At 36.0% G+C, this 12025-nt stretch overlaps 1 protein-coding gene across 2 annotated transcripts; it reads right to left on the bottom strand.

The window, feature by feature from the left end:
- Window positions 1-678: 678 nt before the first annotated feature.
- Window positions 679-11563, bottom strand: LOC110463724 (asparagine synthetase [glutamine-hydrolyzing]-like). Of its 2 annotated transcripts, none has more exons than XM_021518545.1 (10): window positions 11407-11563; window positions 8032-8297; window positions 7072-7309; window positions 6350-6520; window positions 5429-5521; window positions 4062-4189; window positions 3151-3277; window positions 2536-2743; window positions 1709-1946; window positions 679-898 (listed from the first exon to the last, which is right to left on the bottom strand). In XM_021518545.1, exons 2-10 carry the CDS (start codon window positions 8278-8280, stop codon window positions 701-703), a joined length of 1650 nt encoding a protein of 549 aa, XP_021374220.1. In that variant the 5' UTR covers window positions 8281-8297; window positions 11407-11563; the 3' UTR covers window positions 679-700. The 2 variants fall into 2 exon arrangements, with proteins under 2 accessions (XP_021374220.1, XP_021374219.1); XM_021518544.1 differs by having other exon boundaries at window positions 8032-8299; window positions 11413-11562.
- Window positions 11564-12025: the final 462 nt, after the last annotated feature.

Here is a 12025-nt window from a genome sequence, read left to right as displayed (position 1 = left end):
CAGACGAAGAAGCTATTGGATTAAAACATAATCGCTGCAATATACATTCGAGAAAGTAAATGTGAAATGTGCAAAATGAGTCCCTTCATAAGTAAGTTATTTTGCCGATAACCAGAATGATACTTTTCTATCATAATCGAAAATACCTACGACTAATCAGAAAATAAAATATGAATATGTTCAAAATTGAATCAATAAAATGAATGCGTTTTGCTAATAGATATAATACTGAAAAGTTCATTTATTGCTGTGGTTTGTGTACACCCTGAAATTATAAAACTGAGATTCGTATTAAAATTATAACGATTCTACATCGTGAAAAAGTCTCTAGACTCACTGTAATTAAAAATATGCACTTACACAAAATTTCCACGATAATCTGGAAGGTTTGTTTCCAAAGTGTATACAAATATTTCTCGATGCTTCATTTGTCAAGAAGAACGTTTTCCATATTATCGGAAAAGCGAGTTTGCCATATATCTTAAATATGTATGGTTTAACTAAAGTAAACCTCTGAACGATGGTAAGACATACAAACTTTTGAGTCTGCTCTACTGGCTATACATTGATCACCGGCTCCAATTTTCATTATGCGACAAGGAAATTGAAAAAAAATGACATAATCGATATTAAAGATTATTACAATTTTCCTTTTCCTGAAAATCACATTTATGTTGATTCTAGGCAATTATTGATGACGTCACTGTTTGTAGTGTTTGAGTGTCCTGGCTGAGGGATCTGAAGATGTTGACCACTTGGGCATCCAGTAGTACGGTATTAAATGACCTTGTCCTGTATAGGACTTCTCAAATACTCGTCTGTAGTATAGAGCCTCCTTACTGCGGGGAGGGTTGTGTGGATAACGATGACTACTCTCTTCCAGTTCTGTGTCGTTTATCTGTCAAAATTAAGAACAGATTATATTGAATTACAGATTATAAAGGATTGTTCCAACAAACACTGCAGTATACTGTAAACAAACATTTTTAGCGATATAATAATGTCAGTGGTTTTCTTGCTTTAAGCATTTCGCTAATTTATGATTGCCATAATTAAAGATTCTGTTTAATGTTTTCTATTGGATATACATGTATACTGTGAACACTCATATTTATCAATTGGCAAGCCTGCTAAAATTCGATAATTCGCTAGAATTTGGATCCACCAATATAAGGGTTTTTACAGAATGTATTTTTCTATTGTGTAATAGAATGGTTGTTTCAGTAAGATTTTTACATGTACATCCCAGCACTTGTTGTATTGTTTCACTTTTGATATATTACAAAGGCCGCAACCTCAGGAATATGACAAAAGGGACAAACAAGCGGAAGAAACAAATGAAATACAGAAAATAATGAAATACAGAAAATAAGTGATCTGAAACCACGGGGTCAACAAACAACACCAAGTATCATAAATGACTACATTAAGTACCACGGACACACCACAAACAGCTGTAAAGGACAATGAACCGAAGAAAAAAACGAAAACATATCACGAATCCTTTTTTTGAAATTTAAGCATTTGCCGTACAATTTGTGGCATCTGACAAGATGTCTTTAATATAGATATCATATCAAGACACTTTTCCCCATTCAAATAAATCATGAAGTTATAATTAATATATTTATTAAATGATATATATCAATGATAATCATGATATGTCTACACAATATTGATATTAATAATAACTCAGTAAAACGCTTACCTGTTCATCAACAAAGTCTTGTAGGACCTCGTACCATGACCTTGTCTGAGAGGACACGCCGTCGCTAAAGGCCTCTTTGGGCCGCCAAAGAATCTCTGCCGGAAGTAAACCTGTTTTTTCAAAGGCAGACCGCAGCAAATGCTTTTCTATTCCATTCTTGGGCGCCTTCATTGTAGGTTCTAAAGAGAGGTAGTAACTGCTGAATCGGTGATCAAGGAAGGGTACTCGTATCTCAAGTCTGAAACAAGAATTTTGGTGTTTCATTACAAGAAATGTTATATAATTATATTTTTCGTTCAAATTGTAATATTGACATTGCGTATTCACCTAGCATGCACTTCGGCTCAGAAATATATATCTGGAACTGATATTTACGTCGAGGAACGCATGTTACAGCGAAACAAATATATATTTATATATACAACAGTAAAACATTACATAATGGCAACATAAAGGATCGAAAGAAATTAATAATACATGTAAGTTATTACATTTCAACCTAATGATGGTTTATGTGAAACACGTAGAGATGTACCATATATATATTATCATTCAATTGATCTGTACAAAAAGATATGATGTCGTGTTTTACAACCAGTTTGTTTGCTGTTTTTATTTACATAGTTTTAAATACTTCCGACTTTTCATGTATTCTTTTTACAACCGTCTATTTTTCAGTTTTGTTTGGACACTGAAAAGTTAGCAACAATAAACAAACGCCGACATTTTGCTCCCAAATGTTTTTATAGAGAAACTTATTTCTGAAATTCAATTCGATCTACTTATCTCATCTTTATAGAAATATTATTGGGAACTTAATCCCTTACCCCCAAGCCGATGTCGTCCTGTCTCCTCTGAGTACATCATACATATACAGGTCTTTACAGAGCCGTCTGCTCTCCTCGTCCCCGTCCTCGGCAGAGGGCGCTTTATGAAAGTATATGTAGCCTTGTGCAATCTCGTCTGCTCCCTCTCCAGACAAAATGACTGTTGTATCCGTCTTCTGTTTAATGTATTTACTTACCAGGTACATCCCTGTATAGTATAAAGACAATATTTAAGACATACTTTCACTTTGTTATTCTAGCCTCCCCATATTTGGCTGACACGCTGCTAATCCAGTTTTTTAAATCTAGAACATGCTAGTTTTTCTCCAATCTTTCCTGCTGGTTCAGGGAAAGAAAAGACCTGCTGTATCTAACTGCATATCGTAAAAAGCGACTAATGTGCCATCCCCCACTGCGGAATCGGAGGGTTTCTTCAGTGTCCTCTGCTACAGGGACATATAAGGAACCAAAATTGATTTGCAGAATCACATGCATGGACCTTACCTGTTCATAGAACGTTGAACCCTATCAAACAAAACGTTTTCCAATAGCTGAATTAACGAGTTTTCACTGTAGTTAGATTCTCATATGTGGATTATACAGAGAAACACTCACCGACAGATGCCCTTACGGTTGTGATGTCATAACTCTCTAGGTGATAAATAACGTCTTTAATTGCGGCGATCCCTTCCTCAGGTGTGAAAACTATTTCGTGGTGTTCGGTTTCCAGGTGTTTGGCCACCTTGTACGAAAGAACATCATATTTAAAAAAACAAAAATAAAACGACATTAAAGTTTTGTGTTGGCTTAGTGTGTGTGATTACATTAAATAAATTTGTAATGATCTCTAAAAAGGGGTTATTTAATAACAACAGTTTCGCAATGTAAAACAAATATTCGTGAAACACATTAATTTACCGGACTAAGTATTTAAGATATATGTTCATATATTTTTAACTGTGCAAAGCTTATGCTGAGCGAAAATGCACTAAATATAAATCGCCTTATTTATGGAAGTTGTGATGAAAAAGCTGTTGTTTACGGTGTTACAGGAATTTTCCCCATTAATTTATTGTAGTATCAAATACATGGAATGTGTACCCCATTTATATAAGCATTATAAATATGACTTAGTTAATGCTCTCAAATATTAAATCATTTGGTAATCATTTGCTTGAGAAACATACATTATGCCAATACATACATACAAGTATGTTTTTGGAACATACACAAAGTACTTGTTAATACTTTTAAGAATCCTTACATAGTAGTTTTTTTTGTAAAGAAGCTCTTTATTTTTATTTTGTTATTGGTGTAAATATATTTATTGATGTTGACTTTTATTCGCATATAACTGTAAATCTTTATTTTCGCATTAATTTGAAATAGAAGTATACCGTGAAACCAAACAACTAAACAATTGACAGAGTATTTTGACTGTTAATTCTTCGAGATTTCCACACGAACAACATGTTGGCAGGCAATAGATATACGCAAACATAATGTTTTGAATTACGGTCAGTTACCTTCCTTGCTGCTAACAGATCGGGACTGCCCTCCATCCCTATAGAGAACGTCTGTACAGGGTATTTTATATCTCGTTCTTTAGCTAATTTTACTAACGTTGCTGCCACCAAACTCGAGTCTAGTCCACCTGTAACGTGAAAGTAAAAAATATATATATGAAACTGAGAGTTAAGAGCATCTTGAGGTTACACAATAGATTGTTTACTGGAGTTTATGTGAGGTAAACAATAGATGTAGAAATTGGGGTTTTGACATTTTTTTTGTTCATATTAAATAAGTTATTTATCTTTTCAATAGTTTTTATAATTAGTTATGAAGGCTTCTTCCTATATCAAATCCTTTATTTAGTTGTGACGTATAATTCTATTATTGTTTTACGTATAATTCATCCAACATTATTTATCCAAATTAATGTTTCGCTTCAGTATTTTTTTATATTAGTGAGTTTTGAAATCATGATTTTAGAATGGATACAAATATTCCTTAACACTAGAAAAATAACTACGTATATTACTACGAACGTGACCGATATGGCCCATGGGCCTCATGGTTGTTTATTTCATCTGTATTATTTTTCATTTTTCCCCGGAAGTTATGCTGCTCTTTTCAGCGACCTAAAGCAGGTGTAGCTTACTAACCGCCATTGCTGCTTGGATTAGAGGAGAATCGAATAAGGTGATTCAAATATCAGCCGATCTACCAGCTCGATACTTCAGGGGTTATGCTAACTTGCGCCGCCCTCTGCACCCATGGAATATGTTATAACAAAATTGAAGGCACGCGGATAGCTATTTGATTGGTCTCAGGTGGAAAAAAACAGACCGATCGCTGGACTGATACCTGTCCATTGAAGATTACAGAGGAGCGACACACATTAGACTTTCAAGCCAGTCAATTTTACCGTTGGGTAACCGCGAGATTTGTTTTCACATCAAAGGATCGAACTTGTCTTCAGGTTTCATCCACAAGGTGGCGCACACTGAGCATTCGTTTTTTCTATGGCATAGTCCAGGGGTGCAGAGAACGTAAGTAAGCAAATCCCATTGGAATATTCCGAGGATGTCGATCTACTAGGTTCAACATAGTGCTACTATTCGAGAAAAACAGTGTTAAAATACAAAGATAAATTGGAAGTGAATATGGTTACTTTCGTATATGTACTGTTTAAAACCTAGCAGTTATAATATTTTGAAGCTTTCTGCGCTTACTTTAAAGAAATACATTATGACAACCACTTAAAATAAAATCACCATACTAGCATAGGACCGTAGTTAGCTGACTCAGTATCTTTATGTTTTCATAACAACATGGCGTTGATACTGTTCATTTAATGAAAAACAACTCGTTAAACGATTTACAAACTAACCTGATAGTAGACATCCAATACGACGATCTGCCATCATCCTCTTCTTTACAGCGCCCTCAAACAGGGTCCTGATGCTGGACTTTACATCGTTATCTATTATAATAAAAAAATAGTCTAACACTTATTGTTACATCAAATTAAGTATGAATTACTATACAGCATTGATAATGGTACATGACATTTATAAAGAGTGATAAGAACCACGTTTAAATACCAGATATGACATGATGTTTTGTTCATTCATGCACGCTTGAAAAACAGTAGGATAATGATAGTGGTTTGACAGTGTAGTAATTGTTTACCTAATCCTAGCATTTTCTTTGTATTTAATGGGGGGTCATGTAGGTTTTAGCATTGTAATTTTAAGTGATTTTGATTAATTATCATATAAAAAATGCTAAAAAACAAATTGTAAATTGAATAACTAAGGAACAGTTTATTATGTTATAACTACTTTTAAAAAGCATCACAATTCGTCATTGTGAGCGAATACCTTCGGCCTTAGTGAGCAACATAACAGTTCTATGATTTCTGGTGAATCCTATACAAAGGATTGGCTACTGACGGGTTTACGATTTCTGATAAGTCCTACCTATAGGGTTGGCTACTGACGGGTTTATGATTTCTGATAAGTCCTACCTATAGGATTGGCTACTGACCGGTTTATGATTTCTGATATGTCCTACCTATAAGGTTGGCTACTGACGGGTTTATGATTTCTGATATGTCCTACTTATAGGGTTGACTACTGACGGGTTTATGATTTCTGATATGTCCTACCTATAAGGTTGACTACTGACGGGTTTATGATTTCTGATGAGTCCTACCGATAGGGTTGACTACTGACCGGTTTATGATTTCTGATATGTCCTACCTATAGGGTTGGCTACTGACGGGTTTATGATTTCTGATGAGTCCTACCTATAGGGTTTGCCACTGTTTTGTATGCCGGGGCGTCCCCTATTTTATGGAACTTCGTCCGTTCTACAAACGTGGCTCGTCCTATAGAGTCGAGATCGTACGTTTCCACGTGTCCGGGTAGGAATGATTCTAGAGAGGCAGTGGATTTATCTCCCATCATTGACATCAATCCTAAAACAACAATGATTTTAATAGAATTTACAAACATTAACCTTAATAATGCATAATTCACATTTACTTTTCATTATTATCATTATCAACATCACGTTTTTAATAGACAGAGTAGTCGTTCTTATACTTATATAATGAAGTGTAGTCTAGATAAATTGATTTCTGTGAGTACTACAGCCCACAGTCAATAATAGTCAAGCAAAACAGACGTGTGATAGGCCGACCTTTTCAACTCTAATAAAGACTACTGAAAATGCATATCAAACTGGAGATTAACGAGTTAACGACTGCACACTCGGGCTCATCAAATAGACACAATCAATGAACTATACTCAGCTGAATGCGTTTAAAATACACACCATAGCATCAATACACAAAGACAAGAGCTTCGCTCATCTGGAAAAAGAAATCGGCATAAACCAGGGTAACACCAAAACAAAAATAAATTAACCGTCTAAAATTGACTTTGGCGATTCCGATAAAACCTTGATATTTTGCCACTTGATCCAACGTAAGTTTGACGCTTATCAAAGTAGTTTGTATTCCTTTACCTTTTGCCTCGGAGCATACGGCGAGAAAGCCACTTTCGGTAGTCAGTCGGAAAGAGGGCCTGACCCCGAATGTATCCCTGCCCAGGTAAACCTTCCTGTTGGCCGTGTCTAGGAGACAGAAGGCGAACACTCCGTCCAAATGTTTAGCAGCGTACTCTATCCCGCCCTGGGCGTAAAGGTGGATGATGGACTCTCCGTCACATTTAGTGGCGTAGTGGAAATCAAATTCCTCCTGTAGCTGTTTTCGAATATAAGTGTTACATATTAATTAAAGCGCTTTGTGTTACCGCCACAAACAATGGTAAACATGCAAATAGAGACCACAAAATGAAACAACAGTAACAAAATATTAACAAAAAACTGGAAATTGTAACAACTGATTATTTGAACAACGGTCAAAAGCAGACCACAAATTCTCACGAATTGTGACAATTTGTAGGGAAAAGTTTCATATCCCAAGAGATAAGCAACATGATGTGCCATAAACTTTAACCAATTAATGATTTTCTTGGTAACAATAAATTACTTCTGTTTGTTAATATTGAGTTTTCTCCAAAAGCAACAAAACTAGCCTTAAGCAGTTCCACATGAAAAAGAGCATAAGTTCGCTTCAGATACATTAACAGATATACCAGCTGTTACGAAAAAATATAACCGTCGCTGAATATAAATGTTGTTTTTCAGCACTTGAGTATCCAGTCCACGGTGGCCAATTGGTTAAGGCGTGTGACATTCTACTACCAGTGGCCCTCCACATCTTGGTCGCGGGTTCGAGACTGCTACGTCGGGTAGACGCCAGGTACTGGCCGTAGGTCGGTATTTTTTCCTCCGGGAACTCCAGCTTTCCTCCACCACCAAATCCTTGCACGTCCTTAAATTACCATAGCTGTTTAATAGGGTGTAAAACACAAACACACCAAAAGGATCCAGTCAACGTTACAGAACAAAAGTAAAACTTACCAATTTGTGGTTGTAGATTTCTCCGTTGTAGATAAGCCATATATGGGGATATTTGAACACACGCATGGGCTGCATTCCTTGTAAATCATCTACAATGGCGAGTCGATGGAATCCGAGACAACACGATGGAAAATGGTTGATACTTTCTATTCGGAAGGCATCTGGACCTCTGTGGCCAATTTTGTGTGCAGCATTGCATTGATCTGCAATGTCGTCATCACTTCCGAATACTGCCCATATACCACACATATTGATGACGTTGATATCTGAAAGTAAATGTAGTAAGCGACTGAAGTTGTGTATTCGTTGTTCAACTTGACACTTTTTCCAACTTGTTTCATTTCAGTCTGGTAACAGTTGAGTTTAAGGTCAAAAGTATCTATTTGTGAAAGCTGAATTCGTCAAGGGATTTTCTAAGATGCAAACAAAAAACACTGTTTTTATGATATTTTGTTATTATATCATATAAGTTCTTGTAGTGTCGAAAATGGATGCAGTTTGGAGGGCTCCCATCCCAATGGACGTTCGTTGTAGTGTCATTGACATTTACATAGAGCCTTGTATCGCAAAGATCTTGATTTCACACATCACCGCAATATTCTCCAGGTTTTTGATGGCAAGCCAGCTTATCATCAAACATATACCAAAAGAGGGGTTACAAGAATATTAAAGATATCTTTAAATTAAATAGAGGAGTTTTAAGTATAAAAGAGGCATATTTCTATGAATAAAACGAATTAAATATATAGTTAAAACACAGTATCTGTTATATATAGCCGCAAGTAGTTTAATTCGCGATTTTGCGAGACTGACGGTGTTTCCAGCTACTGCATCACAGCATCGACCCAATGATAACGTGTCATTAATGGGTTCTCACTGTTAATATATGGCTTAAATAATGCCACAGGGATACCGTGCGTCATAGTTGTTCGTCAAATACATTTTCATTATATACTATATAGCTACTTTTTGATAGAGTGTTACTTTAGTACTCCGTTTCTGTATCTGTATTTGTACTGGAAATTAACTCACTAGTGAGCAAAGTCTATCCGGGGTGAGTGAGTGCGCTATATCAATCTTAGTCACTTTTGGTCGCAATAGTGGCCTTAAACTGTTCAGTAGTTTTACAGTTGATTATGCGCGATGGTAGTGCATTCCAGTCTTTTATGGTAGCTGGTACAAATGATTTGTTATACATGTCGGTGTTACAACTAAGCACGTTGATGGATTTACTGTGCTGTGTTCCAGATGGTCTGGTATTAAACTGGAATAGCGAGTCAACGGGTATGGCCACGAGGCCGTGCACTATTTTGTAAAGTAACACTAAACGCTGGTCTCGTCTGCGTTCGGATAGCGGTTGCCATTTAAGTTCCTCCGTCATGTTGGATACGCTACGTATACTGTAATCATTGCACTCAAAGCGAGCGGCACGTCGCTTTATCCCTTCTAGTCGGTCTATGTCCTTTTTCTGTTACGAATTCCCGAAGTCGTCGTACGCATGGATATTCAGAGAAAGTATTTTTCTCCTACCCACACAACTCGCACAACTCCAACAACCCAGGTGGAGTATACCGTAAATTGGTCTGGGTGGATGTTGCGGTTTCTGTGTTGTAGCATTCAATTAGTTGAATTAATTGTATATATGTACTGTAAAGTGCTATAGAGTGGCTTATGCTAGCTGGATAGGACGCTATATCAAATGTTGTATATTATTATTGCTAATTATCATCTTAATGGGGATATTGAAAGCTACCGTTACGCTTTCATTTCTTAATGAAAATGTCAAGGGTGACATTCATGACCTAGATCGACCTACGGTTATGTATGATACACTATCGTATAACTTCTCATAATCCATACCTACCAACCTGAAGAACATGTTTAGAAACTATATCGTATAACACGGATCAGTAACCGACACGCGTTAGTGATTATCCCTGCTTCTCTGCTCTACAGCGGAAACTGGTCCGGCTCTCGTGAATGTGATTCTCTGATCATGAAATATTCTAAAATTCAATAGATTCTATTTATGTTAAACCCCAGGTATAATCACGTATATCTTACTTTTTTGTTTACAATCATGATTGAATCACTGTTCGGGATATTAACATTCGTACAAATAAGCACAGAATGGCCCATTCATGTACATTGTACAGTATCACATACGTTCTAGCCGCCATTACGTCTAACTCATTGATGTCTCATGTGGATCTCAAGTTTGTTGACTCTTGTGGGACTCGTTGTTCAACAATGTCTGGTCTTACATAACGTACTTTAGTTACTTTACAAAGTGACCATGTCTGGAGTGATCAAACAGAACTGTCTGTGGATCATGCAGTGTGAAATTTGATCTCTGCCCCCGGCTACATGTATCGGCTGCCAGCTTATATCGGCATCTTCCCCGTCAAACTTAATATGGGAACAATAAGATTGGGCTATTTTCTCTTGTTGCTAATTAAATGGAAATCGACCGGGATATTATTAATGATTGCATATCTATATCTACACCTGCTACGAATTCCTATTCGTATATGTATGTGTGCACATTGAAAAGGTGCGTCTCAAGTAACGTATAGTTACAACTTCTGATCATTGATATGGTTTCGAAATGAAATCAGACAGATCGATAAATAGATAAAATGGGTTTATACTGTAAGGGTAGTTCTTATACGTGTAGAAAGGAAATTATTCGATGTTTAAAAAACTCGGTATATATATATATAAATAGCTTTACGTACGTACATCTATACACATCCGCTAGAAATATGTTAATGAATCTACAGGAACACGGCATTAATTTTCTGTCACTCTAACTCCGACTTAGATTATTTATTTCCGTTATTTTCACACTGACACAGAGATCTATATGAGCACACATAACGCTCACAGCTTGGGGATCATTGGGGAAAGTAAAATCTGCATTGGCTTTGTGTTGGTATTGTATTATATATGAAGTTCATCGAACCAGCGAACCCAATTAATTAAAGTCAACGTGCTTTAAGGTCAGTATACGCCTATACGGGGCTACCTGTCGCTGCATTTATACATTATTTATATATAAATAAATCTGGTTAGTTTATTTCCAGTATTTAATACCGTGTCCAACTTTCTATTACTATACACGTACAGAACAATAGATGTATTTTAACATTGTTAAAACTGCATAAGTGCAAACGGTACAGTTATTGGAAACATGTATGTTTCATGATATATTGTGCATGTAGCTACACAAATGTTCGTACAAAATTACACATCAATAAAAAGGCAGGACATGTATGTATTACGAATTTATATATCTGATCAGTAAATTAGAGATTTTCAATACTGCGAGACCCTTATGTATTTAATGTATATGTATAATGAAGACTGACTTACCTTAATTTACTCTTCGGAAAATGCGAGCTCTGTACACGTTTCTGAAACGAAGTTGTTTCTTTCCCCTCTCGATCAGCTGGTCACCGTCAAACTGATGATGAAATTTTAGCCGGGCTTTTATACCCCCTGTTTGCGTACTAGTACATGTGTACGTAGCCGGTGATGCAACCGCAGGTCGTATGGAGATCGAGGATATGAAAAGCTGATGCAATACATAACGGAAAAAACGCATTGTCAGCTTGATGTGAAGGAACATGTTTAATACAAACTATCATACCTTTATCTCGTAAATATATTGATTAATTTCATTTTTAGACATGCTTACTTACAATGGTTTTAAATTTGGAACACATATTATGTAGCTTCCGAGGGGAGAAGGAAAATAACCGTTTGTTAAAATTATCAACTTTTTACCAAGCCGACTATGCTTTCTGTTTTTGGTATAACTATATACAAAACACCAACACCAGTATATACTAGTCTTCGTGTTTTGTTTTATTTATATTTTTACCGTTACATGGACATTAAACACTATTTATTGCTATATGTATATATATATATATGGGGCAAAGAAGTAATTCCAACAGTTTGTGTGTATATATATATAGTACACTTAGTG

Source organism: Mizuhopecten yessoensis, unplaced genomic scaffold, assembly GCF_002113885.1.
Source record: "Mizuhopecten yessoensis strain PY_sf001 unplaced genomic scaffold, ASM211388v2 scaffold10921, whole genome shotgun sequence".
Taxonomy (NCBI): Eukaryota; Metazoa; Mollusca; class Bivalvia; order Pectinida; family Pectinidae; genus Mizuhopecten; species Mizuhopecten yessoensis.
The sequence above is the reverse complement of the archived record's forward strand: the minus strand, read 5'-3'. Positions and strand labels throughout refer to the sequence as shown.